This window comes from Nothobranchius furzeri, chromosome 9 (genome assembly GCF_043380555.1).
Source record: "Nothobranchius furzeri strain GRZ-AD chromosome 9, NfurGRZ-RIMD1, whole genome shotgun sequence".
In the NCBI taxonomy this organism is placed as follows: domain Eukaryota; kingdom Metazoa; phylum Chordata; class Actinopteri; order Cyprinodontiformes; family Nothobranchiidae; genus Nothobranchius; species Nothobranchius furzeri.
Window position 1 is genome coordinate 59,325,472 of NC_091749.1, and position 25,242 is coordinate 59,350,713.

The 25,242-nt window shown below is 42.1% G+C and overlaps 1 protein-coding gene across 1 annotated transcript in view; it reads right to left on the reverse strand.

Moving 5' to 3' along the window:
* The window catches only part of phlpp2 (PH domain and leucine rich repeat protein phosphatase 2), a 36,908-nt gene that overhangs the window by 6,747 nt on the left and 4,919 nt on the right, over positions 1–25,242 (reverse strand). The window contains exons 4-12 of the mRNA XM_070554548.1: positions 14,107–14,297; positions 13,710–13,835; positions 8,566–8,720; positions 5,902–6,048; positions 4,464–4,694; positions 3,192–3,394; positions 2,981–3,041; positions 1,618–1,713; positions 1,252–1,407 (exon numbers count right to left, since the gene is read on the reverse strand). Of these exons, the coding sequence (XP_070410649.1) occupies positions 1,252–1,407; positions 1,618–1,713; positions 2,981–3,041; positions 3,192–3,394; positions 4,464–4,694; positions 5,902–6,048; positions 8,566–8,720; positions 13,710–13,835; positions 14,107–14,297 (1,366 nt within the window). The remainder of the gene's footprint in view (positions 1–1,251; positions 1,408–1,617; positions 1,714–2,980; positions 3,042–3,191; positions 3,395–4,463; positions 4,695–5,901; positions 6,049–8,565; positions 8,721–13,709; positions 13,836–14,106; positions 14,298–25,242) is intronic.

The following is a 25,242-nucleotide window of genomic DNA, read 5'->3' on the forward strand; positions in this document are numbered from 1 at the left end:
CTTTGTTCTTTTACACATTTTCAGTTTTTCTCTAACATTCTCCATGGAAAAACAAATACATTTTAAATAAGATGTGGGGGTTTCTAAAATGTTCAGAATCATTTTTAGTCTTATTGTAAGAAAAATAAAATGGGCACACATACACTGCCCGACCATAAATAAGGCGCCACCTGAATATAATGAATAACCAGGTTATTCCATCTTCCCTATTCCAAGATGACAATGCCAGGATTCATCAGGCTCAAATAGTGAAAGAGTGGTTCAGAGAGCATGAGGCATCATTTTCACACATGGATTGGCCACCACCGAGTCCAGACCTTAACACCATTGAGAATCTACGGGATGTGCTGGAGAAGGCTTTGTGCAGCGGTCGGACTCTACCACCATTAATGCAAGACCTTGGTGAAACATTAATGCAACACTGGATGGAAATAAATCTGGTGACATTGCAGAAGCTAAACAACGCTACAGTGAATGTGTGCTGTAATCAAAGCTAAAGGTGGACCAATTCAACAGTAGAGTGTGTGACCTTTTTTGGCCAGGCAGTGTATGTGGATATGTATGTTTATAAAGAAGTGAAGAGATAGAATGCAAATAACCAGAGTCACTGGGATTTAAAAGAACACCTTTATGATTTTTGTTTAATTTCATTGTGCTGAAGATGACGACTAACACACAGTTCATTGATCCTGCAACTTAAAGACTGATTCACATATTCTTTATGCTGCACTTAGAGGGTGTGACAGTCACTTGATTTGCAGTTATTTTTATGTATTTGCCGTTGTTAAGTAATCAACTGTGTTTAACACTAAGTGAACAGCAATAAAAAGTGTCCCTGACCTGGTGAGACATGAACCTTGTCACATTTTGTCTGACATCTGAGGAGAACAACTAAGTAACCGAAACAAGAAGGGTTGAGATTTTAGTGACTGTTTTTACTGCTCTCATTCCCTGTATGTTATATAACTCTTGTACGTTTCAGAAGCAGCTACATTTATGTTTCCACATTAGAGACGATAGAGGGCATTAGGGCATTTCAGCCACTAATGGGTGTTAAGTGATTTAACACAGGAAATACGAAGGCAACTGATGCCTCAGTTATAGTCCGCAATGCTCCAATCATTTCAACTGTAGTCCCTCCAAAACTTCAGTAATTCATTCTCCAAATAGTGAGCCGCGTTACAGTAACCGTGCACAGAAACGTAACAGGGAAGGTAGCGCCAGGAAAGGTTTCTGATCCAGAACACTCACTTTAAGGCCTTGTAAAAAAGACACTCAGGAAGCTCAACAAGCTTGTTGTGTTGGAGGTCCAGGACTTCGAGAGGAACGTGGTCAAGTAGGTCGGGTACGCTCTGCAAACAATTGTTTCCTGCAAGCAGCTTCCTCAAACTCAAGCTGTTCAGAAGTCTGTTGGGAGGCACAGGACACATCAGAGAGAATGGTTGGTGGGAGGGCGGCAACAACAAGGCAATAACACAAGGTTTGCATGTTCTCATGGTTCCACCATCCCTATAAAATTATCAAATGGGACTAAGCAAAAATAGTTTCTGCATTGGAGAATGGATTTAAAAGCTAAACAGACTGTTTACCCCCAAAGAAAAAATGATTCTTCCTAACCTGAGAGGAAGTTCAGACAAGAGGTTGTGAGTAACATCCAACAGCTCGATTTTTCTGCAGTCACACACCCAGTCCGGAAGGTACTCCAAGAGGTTCCTGTCTCAACACAAACAGACACACAGAAAGACAAACACTCAGACTGAGCAGAGCTGACATGTTGCTTTGGGTTTTAAAGACTAATCTGATTTTTTTTTTCAAGAAAATAAATCAGTTTCGGTGTCATTGAAATAACTCTTTTGTAAATTTAGTGGCAGAAGTTTTATAAACGGGTTATTTTTTGGCCTTATTCTATTATATTGTTATTTAACCTTTATATGTCCTAAGTGCATTTTTTTGTGCTCAAACATCAGAAACATTAGAAAATTAAAAGGTAATAAAAGGGTTAACCACTATCTGATTAAAGGTGTTCAACACGTGTTTAATTAATACATTTGCAATGGTCTCTAACAGGAATAAATGCCTTTAAAGTCATACTCGGGGGGGAAATGTCCAGAAGCGCCTGTATAAGCACGTAGAATTCAGCTGGAGGAGAATGAAGCTTCAGGGCAGGATTTGGAGTCTTATTTCCTGATATTTGGACATCTCGCCTCTGATTGGATAACAGCAACCTGACACTACCACTGACGTGCAATGTGGGTGACTCATCTCCACAAATAACACAAGCCTGGAGGAGTTCTGCTGTGTGGCAGACTTGCTAATGCAAACAGTTAGCTTCTGCTAGCCGAGACATTCTTTGCTGTTTCCTGGATGCTAAAACAACAACAGCCTTCCTCGTTACGAGTTAAGATGGTTGAGTCCATGAATGTTCATTAGCAGTGTGACGCAGATCTGTCAGGATTTTCTAATCCTGGAGTTTCACCGTATGTTTTCTATCAGAAGCTAATGCAGGAGATAGGTGTAGGAGACTATTTTCATGTTCAACTTGCATGAAAAACTGTGACCTATTGTTATCAGAAATAATAATTAAAATATGTTTTTTCAGTGTTCCCCATCTTTAAGGCAGATTGTCTAAATGAAAAGGGGGCTGAGATTTTTCCCCATCAATGTTTTCAATTCTATATTTAAACAAAAAAATAAGAAAAGTCCCTTAGTTTTAAACACAGGGCTTCCCTTTAACCATCCCACTGTCCTAATGGGGGTGACTCCGTGAGGAAAGTTGACCATTGAGGAGGGTTGATGGTTTATCCCTTGGCTCCATGTGGCAGGGGTGAGGAGTGAGCACCCCCTCAACCCTGCCACGTGGACCTCAAGGGATAAACCATCAATCCTGCTCAATGGTCACCTTTCCTCGCGGGGTCACCCAAAAAGACAGTGGGAGGGTTAAAAAATGAGAGAGCATTTCTTATTCCCAGTCAGAACTCACTGTGAAACGTCCATGTGTGTCAGCTGGTTTGGGACTGGATAGACGTTGACTGTTGTAAGGCCTGAAAAATAATAAACCGATGCTACGTTTGAACAGTTTTTTTTTTGTTTACGTTAAATAAACTCAGTAACTGAAAGTTATAACAGAGAGAAACTTTGAGGTAATCAGCCAATGAAGTGATAACAGAAGCTAGCTGATGTGTTTGACTCACGGTTGCTGCTAGCTTGAAGCAAGCGCAGTGTGAAACCGCTGAGTGTGAGTGTCCCCAGCTGGTTTCGCTGGCAGTGCAGAGTCTCCAAGTTGCAGACGGAGCTCAAGTCGAGTGTGTCCAGACAATTGTCCCTTAGGTCCATCTGGGTCACCTGGCTCACCGGCTCAGTGTTCTCGCTTTTAAGCCACCGAAGCCCATTCAGGCTACATTTAAAAGGCAGAACACAAACAAATAGGCAAAGACAATTTATTATAGGGTAACTTAATTGGAAATAAGTATATGTTTTGTGTGTCACCCGTTATTTTACCATGGAACTACGGTTAAGTCAGCTACCGAGATTTAACCGTAAAATCTATGTTTATATATATATATATATATATATATATATATATATATATATATATATTTTTTTTTTTTTTTTTTTTTTTTTTTTTTTACAGTGCACAAACAAACGTGTTGCACTCATGCATGAAGAGAAAGCAGCTCAATGCTCTGCTGGATATAGCATCCTCATCCTCTGACAAAAGATAATTCAATTTCTTACAAAGCCTCTTCTCGATTGATCAGATTCATGGGGAAACGAGGCCAAATCCCTAAGAGATCCCACCCGACAAGTCACTGGGTTGAAAGGTGGTCAGAGCTGTTTTAGTGGCTTTATTTCAGCTAAGCGGTCATAATGTAGCGGCTGAGAATCTCCACTGACAGAGATCAAGGCTCTTTGTCATCCCATAACTCATGTCAATTAAAAACAGCTTCTCTTTTATGGGAACTGCCAGCCCACCAATCCATCACAGATGCACCTTGTCCTTATAAATACAAGCTGCTTTCACCAAACCACAACGTAACTCTCAAAGGAGGATTAGTATCTGTCAAAGTAGTGGTCATTGGTTTCACCTCCAGAGCAGCAGGAGTACGAATGAGCTCACAGATGGCAGTTCCCAGGTGTGAAATAGAACAATGCACTAAACAGCATTTGGTCATAGAACATCTGGTGTCTATGAATGGATTAAAAAATTAAACAAGCTCAGAGGAGAGTTAAGGAATGCAGAAACGGTGGAGGTGCAGGCTGGAGATTTTGACAGGACATTCATTTTCCTGTCAGGGTTTGGAAAATCAAAGTAAAAAAGAGAAACCTCATAGAGGACAGCAATAAGTTTTCCATCCATCGGCTGGTTTCAAAATCACAAAATGACAAACAACAATGCACCGGTCGATGCTGTTACGATAGCACGGCTGTAAAAGTGAGGGATGGAAGCGAAGGAGGAAAGTTACCGGAGGTCGATGTTTCTCAGGTGGCTCATTCTAACCAGGGTGGACAACTCCAGGCTGTCCACCCGGTTCCCAGCCATAGCCAGCTTGTCCACTGCGCTCAGTCTCTCCAGCACAGCGGGGATGTGACAGAAGTTATTGAAGGAGAGTCCCAGGCTGTTGAGCTGAAGAAGGCCACCAAGTTCCTCAGGCAGCGAGCTCAGGTGGTTTCCATCCAAAGATAACGTCTGCAGGCTACGAGGTGAACATGAAAGAAAAGAGAATGCCTTTTTAGAACATAATCAGTATGTCAGCATGTGCCTATGTGCAGTTATAGTTGTTTTAGTTTGTAGCATTTTACATTAGGTCTCTTTAATTCAGCAACCTCATGCATTTCAATTCTGTGCAATACAAACTGGACATTATGAGACTCACAATCCCTTCAAAATATGTATAAAGTCATATAAAATACTGCTTTTTGTGTCTAATTATTTTCATTGCTACATGTAACTTTTCAAAGTGTGAAACACTCGTTTGTTCAATACATTTGCAGTGGTCTCTAGTAGAAATGAATGCCATGTCAGTTGTATTCAGAGGTAAAAAGCTCTGGTGCACCATTTTCAGGAACTAGAAGTGAGCCACATCACTGCTGACCTTCAGGCGACCGGACTTGGAGTCTTATTTCCTGATTTTTGGACATGTTGTCTCTGATGGGATAACAGTAATGCATCTTCCACAGACTGTTTGCTCTGCAATGCTGATACTGAACTGTTTTGGAATGTTTACTGTGCGAAGTGCCTTGAGACGACTCTTGTCATAATTTGGCGCTATATAAATAAACTTGAATTGACATTATGTTTTATCTCTGCATGGTGGCGCAGTGGTTAGCACTGTTGCCTCGCAGCACGAAGGTCGCAGGTTCAAAACTCGCCATTCTGCGTGGAGTTGCGTGTTCTCCCCATGCATGCGTGGGTTTTCTCCGGGTACTCCAGTTTCCCCCACAGATCACAACATGCCGTATAGTTAAAAAAAAAAATTGTAAGTCGCTTTGGGTAAAAGCGTCTGCTAAGAACATATACAAAATCTCCACAAATAACAGAAGCACGGAGGAGTTCTGCCATGTGGTGGAGTTTCTAATGCAAAGGGTTAGCTTCTGCTATAGTCGAGACATTCTCTGTTTTTTAACAACATAGAAAAAAGAAATGGTTCATATTTTTCAGATTCGCTTTCTGTGTGTGTGTGTGTGTGTGTGTGTGTGTGTGTGTGTGTGTGTGTGTGTGTGTGTGTGTGTGTGTGTGTGAGTGTGTGTGTGTGTGTGTGTGTGTGTGTGTGTGTGTGTGTGCGTGCGCGTGTGTGCGTGTGTGTGCGTGCGTGCGTGCGTGTGCGTGTGCGTGCGTGTGTGTGTGTGTGCGTGCGTGCGTGTGTGTGCGTGCGTGTGTGTGTGTGTGTGTGTGTGTCACACCTCTGGAGGTTGCCAATCTGCATGGGGATGGTGTGCAGATTATTACAGGAGAGGTTCAGTTCAGTCAGCGTGAGGATCTCACACACACACTCAGGAAACACACCAAGACGGTTGTGAGATATGTTCAGACTTTTCAGCTGACAAAACCTAAAGAAAGAAAGAAAAAAATCACTTCCTTCATTCCATTGTTCTTGTTGGATTTGGACTAATCATTGCTTGATAAGCTTCACGAGGATGCAATGTTACAAAACAAGAGAGGGAAATAAATGAATGCTTATGTGTGCATAAGGATAAAGACCTTCTATTCTGTATTAAATCATGCAAAGTTCATGACTGAATGTGTTATTAAAAAGATTAGTGATAAAGACAATTATTTTTATAGAGAACAATATGTAAACTTAGAATGGTTCATATAGCACAACTAAATATCACTGAATTAGAAAATAATTGGATTAAATACTTTATTGGTGTGTTTGTTGTTTGTAAAATGTGTTAAAGTTGCCTCCAGATGCAAATGCATCCTGTGAATCAAACTTGATGTGTACACTGGGTGCAGAAAGTATTCAGACCCCTGTCAATTTTTCACTCTTTGTTATGTTGCAGCCATTTGCTACAATTAAATAAAGTCATTTTTTCCTCATTCATGAACACAAAGCACCTCATATTAACAGAAAAACACGACATTTTAGAAATGTTCTGTAGTTATTAAAAAAGAAAAACTGAAACATCACATGTCCTAAATATTCAGACCCTTTGCCGTCACACTCTTATATTTAACTCAGGTGCTTTCCATTTCTTCTGATCATCCTTGAGATGGCCCTACACCTTCATTGGAGTCCAGCTGTGTTTGATTCTACTGATTGGACTTGATTAGGAAAGCCACACACCTGTCTATAAAAGACCTTGCAGCTCACAATGCATGTCAGAGTAAATGAGAATCATGAGGTCAAAGGAACTGAAGAGCTCAGAGACAGAATTATGGCAAGGCACAGATCTGGCCAAGGTTACAAAAACATTTCTGCTGCACTTAATGTTCCTTAAGAGCACAGTGGCCTCAATAATCCTTAAATGGAAGACATTTGGGATGACCAGAACCCTTCCTAGAGCAGGCCGTCCAGCCAAACTGAGCTACCGGGGGAGAAGCGCCTTGGTGAGAGGGGTAAATTAGAACCCAAAGATCACTGTGGCTGAGCTCCAGAGATGCAGTCAGGCGATGGGAGAAAGTTGTAGAAAGTCAATCATCACTGCAGCCCTCCACCAGTCAGGGCTTTATGGAAGAGTAGCCCGTCGGATGCCTCTCCTCAGTGCAAGACACATAAAAGCCCACATGGTGTTTGCTGAAGGACACCTGAAGGACCCCCAGATGGTGAGAAATAAGATTATCTGGTCTGATGAAATCATGATGGAACGTTTGACCTTAATTCTAAGTGGTTTGTGTGGAGAAAACCAGGCACTGCTCATCACTTGTCCAATACAGTGCCCACGATGAAGCATGGTGGTGGCAGCATCATGCTGTGGGGGTATTTTTCAGCTGCAGGGACAGGACGACTGGTTGCAATCGAGGAAAGGATGAATGCGACCAAGTACAGGGATATCCTGGACAAGAACCTTCTCCAGAGTGCTCAGGACCTCAGACTGGGCCAAAGGTTTACCTTCCAACATGACAATGGCCCTAAGCACACAGCTAAAATAACGAAGGAGTGGCTTCATGGCTATTGGCCCAGCCAGAGCCCTGACTTATAAACCCAATCGATCATCTCTGGAGAGACCTAAAAATGGCTGTCCACCAACGTTCACCATCCAACCTGACAGAACTGGAGAGGATCTGCAAGGAGGAATAGCAGAGGATCCCCAAATCCAGGTGTAAGAAACTTGTTGCATCTTTACAAAGAAGACTCATGGCTGCATTAGCTCAAAAGGGTCCTTCTACTAAATACTGAGCAAAGGGTCTGAATACTTAGGGCCATGTGATGTTTCAGTTTTTCTTTGTTAATAAATCTGCAGAAATTTCTAAAATTCTGTGTTTTTCTTCAATATGTGCTGTGTGTACATTAATGAGGAAAAAATGAATTTAATTGAATTTAACTTATGGCTGCAACATAACAAAGAGTGAAACATTGACTGGGGTCTGAATACTTTCTGTACCCATCCCCACCTGTGAAACAAGATTATTCACGTATATTATCTAACATAAATGCCAACTGGGACGGAGCATTAGAAATGTGCTGGTTGAGGATATCAGGTGTGCACCTTGTTCTGAGAAAGTGGAAGAACTTGATGTTTTTCAGTATTATGCATCAATTTAAGCCAACACGAGCATACAGGCAACCAACCAGCGACTCCGGAGGCAGACTCCAGACGCTGAAGACGTTGAGGATGATAAATTGCAGCCCATCTAATGAGATATTCAGCTTGTTTAAAGAACCACCAGGGCAGCAAAAGACAGCAGCTTAATTTCTGTCCTGCATAATAAATGACACTCAACTAAACTGAAGGTAAAGCCCTGAGCATCTCATAAAGCATTCTGTTAAATCTGAACCTAAATGGTCTCTGAAAAGCAACAATGCATGTCTTAAAACTTACAATAAAACAAATAAATGCAAGTTTCAGTGTTCTCCAGTTAACACCCCTGGCCTAGAAGAGGTGTAAATTTGTGGTGGTTACCTGGGGAGGTTTTGCAGACCTCCAGGTCCTTGCAGGCTCATGAAGTTGTGCCTCAGATTGAGGTGAGTGATATCCTGACAGTAAAACAGGTATTCAGGCACCGTCTCCAGACTGTAGCAGGACAGGTCCACCAGATTGACGGTCTGAGACACCACCTGCATGATGCGCACAAAGACACACGAACAGAGTCACGAAATACAACCTATATTATTAATTAATTAACATGTTTGACTTGAAGGTTTCAAATCTTCCAAATAAAGACATAAAACCAGAAACCCGGCTGTGTCGTGCTATAACAACGTCCACATCATCATCAGATGTGTCATCAGCCTGGGTGATGAAAGCCAAAAGTTTCAGAGAAAATGGGGCGATTGATGTTTGACAGCAGGTATTTTGTTTTACATCTGAGCCACATGACACTGGAATATTGTGAAGATGATCGTTCAGTTTGTGGTGTTAAAGAAGACATTTTAGGTTTTTTTTTCTTAAAGGCCAAGTCGACAAATTTTTCAACACATTGGAAGTGGTCTGTAGTACAAATGCCTTATAAATCACTCTCTGTGGCAAAAAAGCTCTGGCGCTCCTTTTTCAGGAAGCAGGTGTCCAAAACATACGGCCGCAGGTCAGACGATACGAAGTCTATCATCGACCTGCGACCTAGGCTGCCCTGGTACCAAGTGTACTGATGGGCATCCTTATGTTTGAACATGGTGTTCGTTATGGCCAAACTGCGGCTTGCACAGAAGTCCAATAACGAAACACCACTCGAGTTCAGATCAGGCGGGCCGTTCCTCCCAATCACACCCCTCCAGGTCATGCTGTCATTGCCCACGTGAGCATTGAAGTCCCCCAGCAGGACAATGGAGTCCCCAGACCACTATCTAGCACTCGTCCCAGGGACTCCAAAAAGGGTGGGTACTCTGAACTGATATTTGGCCCATAAGCACAAACAACAGTCAGGACCCGTTCCCCGACCCGAAGGCGCAGGGAAGCTACCCTCTCGTCCTCCGGGGTAAACCCCAACACACAGGCAGAGAGTCTTAGGGCAAACAAAAAGCCAACCCCAGCCCTCCGCCTCTCACCCGGAGCAGCTCCAGCAACCCCTCTCAAGGACTTGGGTTCCAGAGCCAATGCAATGTGTCGAGGTGAGTCCGACTATATCTAGCCGGTACCGCTCAACCTCTGCCACAAGCTCCTGCTCCTTCCCTGCCAGTGAGGTGACATTCCATGTCCCAATAACCAGTTTCCTTGTCCGGGGATCGGACCGCCAAGGCTCCCGCCTCAGTCTGCCACCCGATCCCCACTGCACCGGACCCTTCATGTTCCTCCTGCGGGTGGTGGGTCCACAGTTGGATGAGCCCATGTATCCGGTTCGGGCTGGGCCCGGCCGGGCCCCATGGGCAAAAGCCCAGCCACCAGGCGCTCGCTCACGGGCCCCAACCCAGGGCTGGCTCCAGGGTGGGACCCCGGTAACCTTCCGGTCCGGGTACTCCGACTCTTTGTTTTTTACGTCCGTGAAAGATCTTCTGAACCGTTCTTTGTCTCACCCTTCACCTAAGACCCATTTGTCATGGGAGACCCTACCAGGGGCACAAAGTGCCCCAGACAACATAGCTCCTAGGATCATTAGGGCACTCAAACTCCTCCATCACGATAAGGTGACGGTTCAAGGAGGAGCTGCTGCTAGATATCTTCTTTTTTCATTTTTTATTTTCTGGGGGGAATGGAGGTTCTGTTGATGAATTTAAGAGATGTAGCGTCCTGACCAATCACAGGTTTGTAGTTAAAAACATGGGCACATCTCTGTCACCCTCTGCGGGTCTGCTGCAGAGCCATTTCGGGGTGTTGTGTGTCTCCGTACGCACACAAATGCAAAATTATAAATCATGCATAAGAAAACAAGCTGTTGCTGGCCATACTCACCCACACCCCCACTCAGGCTGTTATAAGCTTAGAAGCTCCAATAGCACATAATGCCTAAAACCAAACACTGATAGAAAGCAGGTGGATGTTTATGTTTATGTGTCCAAAGTGGCTTACAGGGGATCATCAAGCCATCAGGTTGATCTTGAGGCTAACAGCACTATTCAGTCAGTCCTAGGTGGCAGTGAGGCAGCATAATCAATCGTAGAGGGAAGCGAATACGGAGTGTGCAGTAGAGTGTGGGACAGGTGCTAGGAAAGTGCTAGTTTAGATGATGCTCTCTGAAGAGCTGGGTCTTCAGGAGTTTCTTGAAAATTGACAAGGAAGCTCCTGTTCTAGTAGTGCTTGGTAGGTCATTCCACATCTGTGGAACGACACATGAGAAGAGTCTGGATTATCCTGAGCGTGGTGAAGGCACTGCTAGCTGACGATCCTTCGATGACCGGAGCAACCGGGCCATGACGTAAGCCTTTGCAAGAGGTTTCAGGTAGATAGGGCTGTTATAGATTAGTTTATTCAAGTTTGGACAGTTTATAGAGGCAGAGGAGATTCATGTGTCAGCACAAAAGGACGCCATATGTGAGTTTTATATTATATGTCTATCATTTCACCAATAAAAAACAAGAAAACTAGCTGTTTTTTCCTACTCAACTTACATTCTCCAGATGCCAAACCTAAACTCTTGATTGCAAAACACCCAAATAGTTGGAAGTCAAGATGCATCTGGATTAGGTGGATGAAGCTTCAATTGATCAGAGCAGCAAAAAAAAAAAAAGCAACAATGACACAACGCTGAGCACCACAACAGCGTTGACTGTAGTCTGGCCTGAGAGCTGTTTGAACAGGAGAGAGGCCAAACACCAATGAAACATGAGCTTTCACATTTATCTGCTTCCCAAGCTGTTAGGACGCTGTCCTAAATACACATGATGAATGTCTTTCAGAGATTTAGCGGTCATGAAGTCAGAGTTACCAGGTGAATGTAATCTGGACAATAATAAGTTTACTAGAAGAGGGCCAGAGATTTGTGTATTTGTTCTTGTGTCTAAAACCAGGATTCACTGCAGAAGACGTGCATAATTATTATTTAGTAACACTTTACAATAAGGGTCCATTTATTAATGTTTCTTAGTGCATTATTAAGCATTATAAACAATTTAATAAAGTATTAACAACTGCTTAACCATGTTATGCAATGCAATGCATTACTAAGCAGAACCCTTTGTTCTAATCTTAAGGACACTTAATAGTTTACAAATTGGGAACATTAATAAAGGGATCCTTTGTTTATTAATGCTTAAAGGGATAATTTGCAACTTTTTTCATACTTTTAAATCATTTTCTTGAGCCAGTATGTGCTAAAATGACCCTTTACATGGATAATGAAATATCACTCAGACCCCCACCGCGCTCAGAGGCCAGAATACCATATTTGCAACTTCAGAGTTGCTGGTCCGGTCAGTTGGACGCAAGGGGGAAAAAATGAGCTTACATGACGCTGCAGTCTGCTTCCAGTGCATTTCCTGCATGTTTTACATCATGAACACTGCTGATTTGTTTAATTTAGTGATTAAACGCGCCTGTAGATACCGATGAAGGCTGCGGAGACATTTCAGCTTTCAGATTAAGGTGTTAAAAAGATGAATGCACAGCGAGTAGATTAGCTTTGCTTTTGATACTACAAACAGACACTAGGGGTGCTAAAAGCAAGCCAAAACTGCCTAGTCTCCCTTCAAGAATGCACTAATGGGCCATTCCCATCTGTACCGGGTCGGCCCGGGCCGGGTAGCCCCAGTCGGCCCCAGCCTGGCCCGGTTGATTCCACACATCCTTGTCTTAAGCCCATGTGGGCTGATTCTACCCACCAATCAGAGGCTTGCTCTAATGGAAGGTGTGAATTTGCTGTCAGCAGTGGGTGTGTTGGCCCTGGTCGGCCTGAAGCAGACCCCCTCGAGAAGAGGGCTGAGAATGAGCCTTGGTTGGCCCGGAAAAATACCAGGCCACCCAGATATGTAAACAACCTACGCTACCCGGCCCGGGCCAACCAGGTACAGATGGGAATGGCCCATAAGTAAAGTAAATAAAGGGACCCTTAATGTAAAGTGTTACCTATTATTTTAATGCTGACAACATTTGTGTATGCCGGTTTAGGTTTTAAGTGAAAACAGTTCATTATTTTATCACTTTTTAAAGTGAGTTTGGTTTAATAATTAAATTATTTAACTGCTTTGCACAAGGGAACCTCAGATTGTTGCTACAACAAATCTTTAAATTCAGATCAACAAGTAAAAGTGCTCAAATGAAATATGCTGAAATATCTTTATTTAAATGAAAAAGCACACAATACTACGTAAAATAATTTTAAAATATATGAATAACCATCATCAAGTGTCAATCAGCTATGTTCTATTGACTCTCAAAGCTTCAATAATTTGAATTTCAAAAAGTAACAATTTTGTGTATCTAAAATAAATAAATTTATTTTGAGGAATATATGAGAACAAAAAATTTTTAAAAAGCTGCCATCTTGGCTGGGGTATTTTTGTCCTTATTCAGCAGTGGAATAAAAAAATTTAAATGTAAGGAGTGAGCAAGATGCAGCCAATCAGGATACAGCCCAGACCCATTTGTTGGGTCTTTTAAGGGATCATCTTGTTTTATTCACAATCCTGTTTTCTCAGTCTCATTTTGCACACTTGTTAAGCAAAAATGCACTCGCTGACTCTTCCTCGTGCGCTCACACACAGGCTCAAGATTTATGCAGTGTAGCATAAACAATGGCCCAAAAACCCACATCAGTCATGATCCACTGGCTCCATGCAAACCTCTAACCCAGTAATCCACACCACTGAGGTAGAGAGGAATCCTGGATCCACCATGTAGATAATCTGATTGCTAAAATTTCTCTCAGCGGCAGAGATAATGCAAAAACAGCATCTGCTAATCCTGAGAGGGCCTCTATGATGAAAATCTCACCTGCTAAGGAAAAAGAACAACCAATCAAAGGTATTTTTTGTTTACCTTAGCTAATGCTAAGGTAAAAATATTCTTCTAAATAGCCAAGTGGAATTAATGCCCATCATTGCCTCAGTGGAGCCAATCAGATGCACTCAGACAGAAAGAGAATGACCCAACAATGAAAACAAAACTGCAGTTTCAGCATCCACTCTCTGATGAGAGTTCTGGTCCAGCACACACAAGGCTACACACTCCTTTCTTACTTTTGACGCCTGCCGATGCCATCGTTGGTAGTCTGCAAGTGTGTCAAAAATGACGAAGTAGGTCTGAGCCTGTGAGCCAGCTGAGCTGAACATAAGACAGTGCTGCCTCCGCTTAACCTCCTCGACCTAAAGAGAGAATAGAGCCACTGTAACATCAGGTCATGGTCGCTCTGGCTTCAGTTTTTACTTTGGATCATTGGGCCTGTTTCTTACCAATGCGCTGTAAGATAACATATGATAAAGCTGCATGAATGTCCTTTAAAATCTGTTGCCATGGAAGCAAAGTAAATATAAAGTCATTGTTTTTACTCCATCCAGCTGTTGAGCCCAGCTTTGTTTCAGCAGAGTGTCTCCATCTGGAGCGTAGGTTTGTGCTCCAACTTGAATAGACCCTCACCTTTCCCCCCACCAGGGGTAGGATGTGCATCTTCCCAGCCAGGCTGTCCTTCACAGAGGCCACGATCAAACAGGTTCCGCAGAAAATTACCTGCCTCTCTGCCCACTTGTGCAGTTGCGTCTTGCCTTTCCTGACACTGAACACACCCTTCAGCAAGGTCCGCTCCTGCTGGTCTGGGTTCGCTGGTCTCTCTGGAAAGAAAAACCCACGCACAGAGGTTGTTGATCCACATGCAAAACTCCTCCACCCTTTTTCATAGGACGAACATAACAAAGATCTCCTTCTCCCTATTTTGACAAACACCTTCTGCTTATTAATGTTCTGCATCTGCAGGGAATTAGATGGTGTCATCTATTAGCTCCCATTTGAGTCTGATGTCACCTGTTAGTGATGTTCTGTTCTAGTAATAAGATCTGCTATGTTATCTTACTCATGCTACAGGAAACATGTGACAGCAGCACTGCTGTCTCTGCCAGGACCCAAGTGCACTCAGGTAAAATAAACCAATAATCTCAGAGGAAGAACCACCTCCAACTCCTGTCCTCTGTTGTTCAGTTTCCCTCTAACCAGCGTATGCTTCCTCCCACTCAGACGCCCTTACTGCTTACTCTCCTTCTTTTTTCTTTCCCTCCACATCCCCTCTTTGCTGCACAATGCAATCTAAATACAACAAGAAGCCTCCCGGAGTTCTTCCCCACAGGCACAGATGATGAACAAGTGTTTCTGACAATAAATTGGCTGGCCGATGGATAGATGGATGCTCCTAAGCTTTGCTTGCTAATTTTTGGGCACCCTTTCAGTAAGTCAAACATTAGAGACATTAAACCCATTTTGGATCCTACAAAAGGACAGCGAGGATTTGTTTACTTGATTGAAGGAACGCTAGATTGTTTTTTAAAGTTCATGCTTGAGCTTTAACATTGATCTCAGTGATTGTTGGGTTAGAAACTGGATTGGTTTCATATTTGACACCACTCTGCAGCTCTACTGACCAAAAACTGCACTAGATAGTTTTGCGGAGCTTTACAGCTGTTAGCTGTAATGCTAGCGGTTAGCATTTTCACTTTGCTGATGGTCAATAAAAAGCAAGAAAAGAAGATAAAAGAAGAAGTTTGCATTTTCTGTTGGCACCATGGTGGAGCCTGGAAGTAAGAGAGTACTGTCTTTGGAGGTGAAGCAAAGAGCTAAAACTAGCTCCCTCAAACTAGCGGTCTACGCTAGTTTGATGGAACTAAAGAAGGCTACAAAGTCATGGACTGGTGATGACCTGGCTTTGTTACTACTGGACTAAGTAATAGTATTTTTGCCCACCAGTGTGGATCTTATTACTTTGTGGTTTATTTTAGTATTAGTTGGCTCATGTTAGTGTTAGCTTGCTGTTAGCGCTAGCTGCTGCAGGCTACAGCAGGGTGGTTTATGACAGTTGTAATTCCACTTTCAACCAGTGGGGCACTGTTACTTCAAAGAGCAAGTCACCCCCAAATCTACTTTTGTTTGCTGATAAACTATATAAACGAGTGTCTAATGGTGCTGTAGACATGTGTAGTCAATAATTTGGCACTTCAGTGCATCTTAATTTAAATATTCTTCCCAAAACTGTCAGTGTTGCGCCGTCGTCAGAGAAACATTCTGCACTGTATTTTAATTTAAATCTGCCATCGCTATTGGCTAAGAGGTATGTTATGATGTTTGCTGGTACATTATGATGTTGCAATGTCGTTGTGAGCCTTTGTGTATTTGTTATCGGTTCCACTCTCTTGGTCTGCCAGGCAACAGCATTTGTTGCATTTTTCAAACAGGAAGTGGGAGTGGAGTAAGACTCTGGTAAGGGCGTGACTTGCTCTTTAAATAATTATTCTTTACTCATTGTAAACAGCTACTGAAACAGCCTCGGTTAAGAGAAACAGTGTTTACTGACAGTTTATAGAGTGAACATACATGCACCAGATAAATGTGCACTGTATTCTGGAGTTGGAAAATCAGTGTCCTTTTACGCAACACCAAACCAATAGTCCCATCCTTAAAGAGCCAACTTTTAAAACAAATACACATGCATTCCCCCAAGGTCTGCAGAGCTATTAGTTGCTAGGGAAACACATTGTTCACAAAATCAAAGTCCATTCCAAGTTACTGTCTGCTGTAACCTCTCGCTGCTCTAAAGAAAAGCAGCCAGATCAATTCCATCCAGCTGATGACAAACTATGTTGACCATTCCCACCAGACCTGTAAAGGGTTTGGTGACATGGCCGTGGCGTGTTGTGTAACTCTGTATTGTCAGGAAGCAGCATTGCAGGCGACCCGTGTTGCCTCCACTAAAAGCTAATCATCAACCTGCGTCAAACGCCCCCGTGGGGGAGGCTGTCAAAACCCAGGGACAGGCTGCCAAGTAGCAGATCGGAGAGTCAAATGTGTGACTTCTTATCTTCCCCTTGTTCATCTCGGGTGAGTCTGTCGCTCTCACCCTGTAAAGTCAGTGACATCTCACTTCAAGTGTCAGATTCACTGCAAAGCTGCAGAAGTGTCGCTTATTGTTAAAAAGTAAAAACTGAAAAAGAACGAAAGATGGAGAAAGGTAGTAGAGAAAAGGGGGAAGCGATCCATATAAAACAGTTAAATGTGGAAGCAGGATATATACCCAAATAGATTATTATCAATACGCTTATAGTTTATGACAGATATGTCATTCTTAATGCCTCATTAGGCCATATTTAATAATCCTGAAAGCAGTTTGATCAAAAATATCACTTATTCTTAGCTAAATGTTGGATAGAATAATGGATACCAAAGTGTATTTCCGTTGTCTGTATTCAGTTGACAAAAAGCACAGGTGGTGATGTAAAAGCAAGAACAGCTGGACCAAAGATTTCCTGTTTTTCTAAATTTTTCATGTTTCTATGCTTGCTAAGGGTTTAAACTTATTTATTATCTGGACTTCTCACATCCTTATCTGGACTCCCATGTAAACCTCTTTAACTCATATTCTTTGCTTGGGATCCATTATTGTAATGCAGAGCGGGATCGTTTAATGCAACACAGAAGCAGAAAATGCTTTAAAGTCCTTCAGTTTCAAAACTTTCAGGCTGAATGGTGGAAACAGATTTACAATCACTACCGTCACTAATGACTGTAAAGAAACCGCTTTTGTTTTGGACATTTTTGTCCCTTTTTGTTCTTTAAAGATTAACTTCACTTGTTTCCTTCAACACATTTGCAGTGGTTTCTAATATACGTAAATGAACGCCTTGCGAGTCGATCTCTGTGTAAAATAAGCTCTAGTGCTTCTGTTTCAGGAACTACAAGTGAGCTCGAACAGAGGTGTGCTGAAGACAGCTGGATTTGGAGTCCTATTTCCTGATAATCGGACATCTCACCTCTGATTGGCTAACAGCAACGTGACTCTACCACTGACTTTGTTCGCTTTGCAACGCTGATATTTCATCTCCACAAACAACAGAAGCTTGAAAGAGTTCTGCCATGTTTTGGAGTTGCTAATGCTAACGATTAGCTTCTACTAGTCTAGTTGTACACATTAGATGGACGAACACTGCACAGTCATTTGTAGGTTTTTGAAGAGTTAAATTAAAGCCCGTTGGGCGGTTCCCACCACTGTCATCTTGGCCCAATCACACGTCTTGTCACTCCCGGAAAATACATAAATGGAGCTGAGAGCAGGCTGGGGAGGGTAAGGGCAGATGCTTGACACCCAATAAACTCTGAGTCAATGTAGCTACAAGCTAATTGAGCCTACCAAAGCTAATAGAGCTTGGAAGGCACTTTTAGCCAGAAAACTGTGGTTGACCAACTCTGCTAAGCCCTGCCTTCTGAGCTGTAACACTTTTAAAGTGAGGCTGAGGCCTTCCCTGGTGCTAGCGCTGATGGTTCATCTGCCTACTGAAATTCAAATGGATCCACCCCTAAGTATTCATAACTTCAAGTTTCAGTTACATCTAAACAAATGAGTTACGAAATCTTGTAGTAAGCCTAATATATTTTTGTGCCACGCTATAAACATGTTTATTTCTGCCATAAAGTTTGCATTTTTAACCTGGGAATGAACGGAAACTTGCTCCTTTCTGGAGATAGCCCCTAGTGGATGAGAGGGGAACTGCAATTTCTGTCACTTCCATGTTGCCTACACTTTTGGCAGGTGGAGTTTGCCCCTTTGTCGAGAAGTGCTCTGCTCTCTCCTAGATGCTAAATAAACAACATTACCCTTTGCAAGTGGAGATGATTGTTTATTTTGTTTTGGTTCAGTTTTGTTGTGTATCGTCGCTTATGTATATCTACATATTTCATTTTTTAATGGCTCGAAATAAAGATGAATGAATGAATGAATGAATGAATGAATGAATGAATGAATGAATGAATGAATGAATGAATGAATGAATGAATGAAAAAGTTAGATGAGTCCGTGAATGCTAATTTGAGAACGTGATGTGGAATTGACTTGCTTTTCTAATCCAACAGTTTCCCCGTCTATTTTCTATCAACAGCTAATGAAGGTAATAGGGGTAGAAGACTATTATCACATTTAGCCTGTATGTTAAATTAGCTAAGCTAAAATACGAATAAAATTGATCAACATTTTCCTAAACTAAAAAAAGACAAGAAAGAAAACTGATAATGATAAATGTCCAATAAGAAGATGGGAAAGATGTTAGGAATAGGCAAAGCAACCAATCACCAAATGGCACAAGATTAACTAGATGATAAAAAGAGTCTGTAGCTAGCCGCTGTTAAAAGTTGCTACAATTACTTTCTAGTTTAAACTAAAATAAGACTAAAACAAATTGGATGACTAAATTTAGACTAAATTCTAAAAGGATTTTCGTCAAAAGACAAAAACTAAACCTAAATTTAAAATTCTTGTATAAATTCCACTGTGTAGATATAGCGGACATCACTAGCTCCCACTTAGCCACCAGCTAACCGTGGCACACAGCGTGAGCTGCGGTGGAGGTGGAGAAAACATCAGTCGCTGGCTGCTTGTTAGGGCTGGAACATACTTACCGTTTAACCTCACGTTGGCACAGGCAGCAGGCTGCGTCTTTGTTAGCATACTTGCTGCTACACAGCATGTAGTACTGGAGTGTTTCACTAGGGGGCGCACTAAAGAACTCAGACCAGATAGAGAGCTGGGTTTGTGGGTACAACTAAAACAAACATGGCATCAATAAAAGAGCTCACTAACTGGTTAATTTTGAGATTACGACAGAAAAAAAGAGAGCAGCGTTGTTGTAGATGGTGTGAAATATGGACCTTGGGGGAGACCCCATGGTGAGTGTGTCTCACTCGTTTTGTCAGCTCCACCTACTGGTTACTCATATATTGCAACGTTTGGACGCTTTACGTTAAGGTCAGGGGACGCACACAAACAACACTTCAAATCAACACAAGTAATGCGTGGCAGCCATTTTACACGCACGTTCGCATCGTTAAATAGCATCTATATCAAGGCTTTCAATGATCTGTATTTGATATATCACTTTCTAGAGTCCTGGAACCCCCCAAGGCGCTTTACAACACAACCAGTCATTCACCCATTCACACACTGGTGGTGATGAGCTACGATGTAGCCACAGCTACCTTGGGGCGCACTGACAGAGGCGAGGCTGCCGAGCACAGGCGCCACCGGTCCCTCCGACCACCACCAGCAGGCAAGGTGGGTTAAGTGTCTTGCCCATGGACACAACGGCAGCGACAGACTGAGCGGGGCTTGAACCTGCAACCTTCCGATTACGGGGCGAGCACTTAACTCCTGTGCCACCGTCGCCTTAGACATCAGATAGCTGAGGAGGTTTGGCTTGGGCCGGGGACACGCTGTGAAGATGAAGTAAACTAATGCTGACTTAGCCACCGGCTAGCAGACGAGTGCTGAGGCGTATTGGGAGAGAGACCGCATGGTGCGGGAAGAGAGGAGACTTGAGTAGAAGGAATGTCCTTCAAGAAGGACTTCGGAACTGATACACTGGAACAGGATTGGGAGCTCTGGTACAAAAATAGAGGAATTAGCAACTTGAGGTGGACAGTGACACCAATTGGGGGCTTGTGTCCAGCTAATTGCGGGCGGAGATATCATATGTGGCTGCGGAGTGCTGAACATGATGACGACCTGACAAATTTGACGTGTCTCTTTCTGTTTCATTGTTTGTAATTCAAACTAAGAAAGTGCAGCAACAGTGTAGCTATTCTCTTCTTCTTGAATTGGCAGACTGCACGCATCCAGGGCGTACTGCTGCCCTCCGCTGTTTCTTACAAACTGTAACGTGGAGCTTGTATGTCCCTGAACAGCTACTGTATTTCAAGACGGTGGATGACCATGGAGCGTCGACCACAGTTTATTTATTTAAAATGTAAATTTTCAAGCTGTGAGGAATATTTAGAATTGATGTTGGTGAGAAAAATTAATGAAAAAAGACAAGTTTGTGAACTGGAAACAGAATTTGATCGTAAACAGGTAAAAATGTCACACACTGGGGCTTTAAAGAGCAGATTGTCAATACGTAGCATCTTCTTTTTAAAAAGTTATTTCTGATTCCTTATATACACACTTTTTTAAATCAGTTTTTATTATCGTATTGATGACTTCAAGGCATCTGCCAATCACTCTGATGAACACAATACTCCCTGTATCCCAGAGCCTTTTTTGTCTCAACCAAGATTGCATCAACTGCATTAGCATGCAGCGGGGGGTCAGTGGAGGCGGAAACACAGACTGATTTGACTCAGAACAACAAGCTCCTTTTGGCAGCAAATTCTGATTCAGCCCACCACTCAGATGCCTCGTATTGCTGACCTGTTATTACCTATATTAAAGTACATTTACATTTGGTGCAAGATTTTAAGTTCTGACACCAAATGTGGCAGTTGCAGAGACCTTTGAAAACACATATGAAAATAGACCACATGTTTCTGCAGAAATCAAACAAGACACTTTGAAAGCTGGACATGAGTGTGGGGTGAAAAGCTGTCTCTGTGTTAAAGGAGGAAATCTTTTGGAGAAACAGAACTCCATCACAGACGCAGTGCATTAAAGGTTCTGGCAGGAAACCCTGAGAGCCTGCTCTCTGCAGAGCTCTGTTGCCCAGGGCATTTCTGTGGGAGCTCAGATCTGAATAGATTTTAATCTTTTCCTTCAGTCTTAGACTGCTCCAGACATTTTTGCCTCTGAAAAGCAGTTCTTTCCTCATTTAAACCCTAAAATGAAGACATGACACCGGATTAGTTGGTGTGAAGCCATGATTATTCTGACATCGATTAACTGCTGCAGCAGAGAGTGTCAGACACTAGCCCATTTCTCCACTGGTTAAAAATATCTATAAGCTTCATTTCTAGGTTAAAAGAGATCAACCAGGTTGAGGTGGGTTGTGGCTCAGTGGACAAACACCAGAACCTACACCCGGGTTCATCTGTGCTACAGCTGCAGGAGCTGACAAACACAAACAGTGAACTTTAGATCATTGCAGCTGTTTTCGTGAGAAGCATCTTAATTAAGTTTTTTTTTTATTCAACGGAAAAAAGGTGAGCGTGGGTGTTCACGTGTCGTTCCTGCAAAAGTATATGATGGTGTTCTGTAAATCACCAGCTGCACTGAACTTTGAAACAAAATAAGACTATAAAACAATGTGGTTAGAAACAAAAATACACATGGTAACACCAAACATCTGCACATAAACACAGGCTTTAAAGTGCTGTCCCAACAACTGTTTTATTTTGATAACGATGTTTTAGGAGGAGGATGTTGGTAGCATCGTGAAAAGGCTTGGAGCCATTTCAGTCTTTTGGTAAAGATTTGATCACAGTGATTGTTGAGAAAGGGCAGGTGTTGCGAATCCCCTCAAACCTCAGTGGAATGAGCAGACAAATGGTCCGTTTGCAGCAGCTAAAATAAAAACTAGGGATGGGACTCAATTAAAAAAATCAAATTAATCAAAGTATATGTAATTAATTCAGACATCCCCAGTTAAAATGTCACTGAACAATAACAGATATATTCTAGCTTGGTTGAAACAAGTGTTAAGATACTTTCTCAAGTTAAAGGTGTGGTTCATTTGTTGTGCAGTGGTCTGTAGAATGAATGAATGCCTTGTAAGTTGTATTCTGGTGTAACGGAATGAATTGACAATTTTCCACCTAAAAGTCATTTCCCCCTCTTCTCAGCAAGAACTAATCTGCATGAGATATTGCTCAAGGTCATGCATTTGCTTCTAAACTGTTTTCCTTTCCAGCTCAAGAGAAGAATGAAGACAGAGGACTCTTTCTTTTTAATAAATCAAATAACTCTATTTTTAACAAGCTAATCAAACTAAGTGTTAGTCAATAATAAAATGTGAACCAATTTGTGAAATGAAAATATTAATTACTTTATTATAATCCTATAGAATATAATAAGTAATATAACTTTAAATGTTTCCACTAGAGACTGATCACACGTAGCGTTAAGACATGACACATTGCTTTTACTGATCCAATCAGAATCTGCCAGATCTGACGGAGGCGTGGTTTTGGAGGTGCTTGGTAAATCTGTCCTCTTTTCATTCGACCGTAAATCAAAACATCCGAATTATAAAGCTATGCCCACGTCATCTTTAACGCCAGTTCAAAGCGTTCTAGAGAAGTTGACAGAGTGGCCAATCCGTAACTTTCCTCTTCAGCCAAAAGAACCAACGACAAGCTGGATAAAATCTGTTGCATTTTACCAACCAAGCAATGGTTCCTTTCAGAATAAAAGCTGAACTCACTGACCCTCCGGGTCCATCTGACGCTGTCAACCAACTGTCGCTTTTTACCTGGAGACAATCCAAAGACTAGTCTGTTGTACTGCTGACGCTGTTTCATCGGCTCCGGTACCGAAGGGGGTCCGAGGACCTGGCATTCTGGATCTGTACGGAGGTCTCATCCTAAGGGTATGTGTGGAGCGACAAAATGGCGTCTTATGTGTTATGAATCTCCGAATCAAAGCTTAGCGCGAAGACATCACCTTCACTCCCATCAGAACTAATCGTTTCTCCGGATTTGCTGGTTCTGAACAACATTCCACACTACACCATTCTCCATCTCACTTCACCTTAGTGACACCATACATTTAGTGTTTAAAGTAAGTCTAGTTTTTATTTGTTTAGTAATAAATCTTTAAACTTTTAAAAGTTGACTCTCTCTTCTGTTGTCTCCGAGTTAATACGAAGTGGTTACATAATCCCTGCAATAAAAAGTTCCAGTCTTCTGGTTAAAAGTACCCAAAGATCCATAAGATTGATTCCATATTTTCTATGGAATCTCATGTCTTATGGTTCATTAAATAATATGTAAATTAAACCCTTTACACTGGGGAGAAAAGCTCAGATGCGCTTGTTTCAGAAAGTATTGGTTAGCTGGAGGAGAAAATAGCTTCAGAGGGCAGGATTTGGAGTCTAATTTCCTGATATTTAGACATCTACCCTCAGATTGGATAGCAACACGAATCTACCACTTACTCAATTTGTGCTGCAGTGTTGATATTTTATCTCCATAAATAACACAATCCTTAAGGAGTTCTGCTGTGTGGTGATGTTGCTAATGCTAAAGGTTAGCTTCTACTAGCCGAGATCTTACCTGCTCTTTAATAGGTGCTAAACCAACAACAACCTTCCCCGTCGTAAGTCAAGATGGGTGAGTCCATGAATGTTTAGTGACAGTGTTAGTGTTGTCTTATGAAATGTTGTTTTTTTAAATGTGTATTATGGAAATGACCCCAGGAAGAGTACCTACCGGAGCATGCCGCGGAAGCTAATGGGGATCAAATAAACAAATAAGCAAATAAACTAATAAACAGTGTGACGTAGATCTGTCAGGCTTTTCAAATCCTAGAGTTTCACCGTCAGAAGCTAATGTGGGAGATAGATGTAGGAGACTAATTTCAAATTCAGGCCGCATGAAAAACTCAGAGTGACGATTATAATCAGAAAAAATCATTAAATAATGTTTTTTCAGTGAACCACACCAAGACAACACCCCAAAAAAATCCTTCTCATCAGTGACAAGTTATGTATAGGGAGCCTAAGTCACGCCCATCTACTTCTGGACCATGGGTCCCTGGAAGAACGGAAAAAATGAATGCAAGTTAATGGGGCTAAAAACGCTGTTTTCTAATTCCGCTTGTTATGTGCCATGGATTTCACATTTGATGTCTGTGAATTTTATAGACGCATTTTGACACTGAGAAAGCACTTATTTTTGAACGGGGTAAAATGTTATTTTAGGTTTTGTGTGAAAATAAGTCCAGGACTACAAATGCATTTCACGAAAGTGACGCCATCGAACAAGACACGAAGTAAAACAGAGGGAAAATGGCTGTAAGTTCAGCAAACTTCAAATCCTTCCTTCAGGAGGAAAAAGTACATACCTAAACCTGGCTATTTGGTACGTAGCAGCTATAGTAGGGGAGAGGAGATTATGTGGCGACGTCACATATGTGACGTGCTGACGTCTAATTTGTAGTCATGCTAATTACAAACTTTTACAAGCTGATAAATCTCAAAGTACGTGACTGGTGTGGTCGAAACACACATAATTACTTTTCATTTAAATAGCAGTACAACATATGTGTGATCCAGGGCCTAAGGCAAAGCAGATTAGAAAATAGCTCTTTTAGCCCCGTTGACTTGCATTCATTTTTTCGTTCTTCTAGGGACCCATGAGCCGACCGGAAAGGGAGGAGACTGGCTCCCTATGGCACAAATCAGAGTTTGTTAACATCAACACAGTCATGTAACCAAACAGGGTCACAGTAACCTGCAATACTACACTGGATCTGCTCTCATCAAACTAAAGGCTGTCATCTCGGCCTAAGCTGAGCTTTACGACTCACGCATGGCTCATGGTCCTCTTTTCCCATGAGACGGCAGTAGAATGCAGGATCTCTTCAAGGGACTCTCTACACTTTCACCAATGTGGCCCGACTACTGATAACATCTAAATCTGACTATTCCAATCCTGGAAAGGAGCAAAAAACTGAACATCAGTGAGCACATGAGGACTTCAAAGAAGGGTGCAGTAAATTAGGCTAATAAATATAATTTCAAAAGGCTGTTGAAAGTTAAATATGGAGCTTTTCTCAGCCACATTCATGTTCCTAATTTAGTTGGGGGTTATTCCATT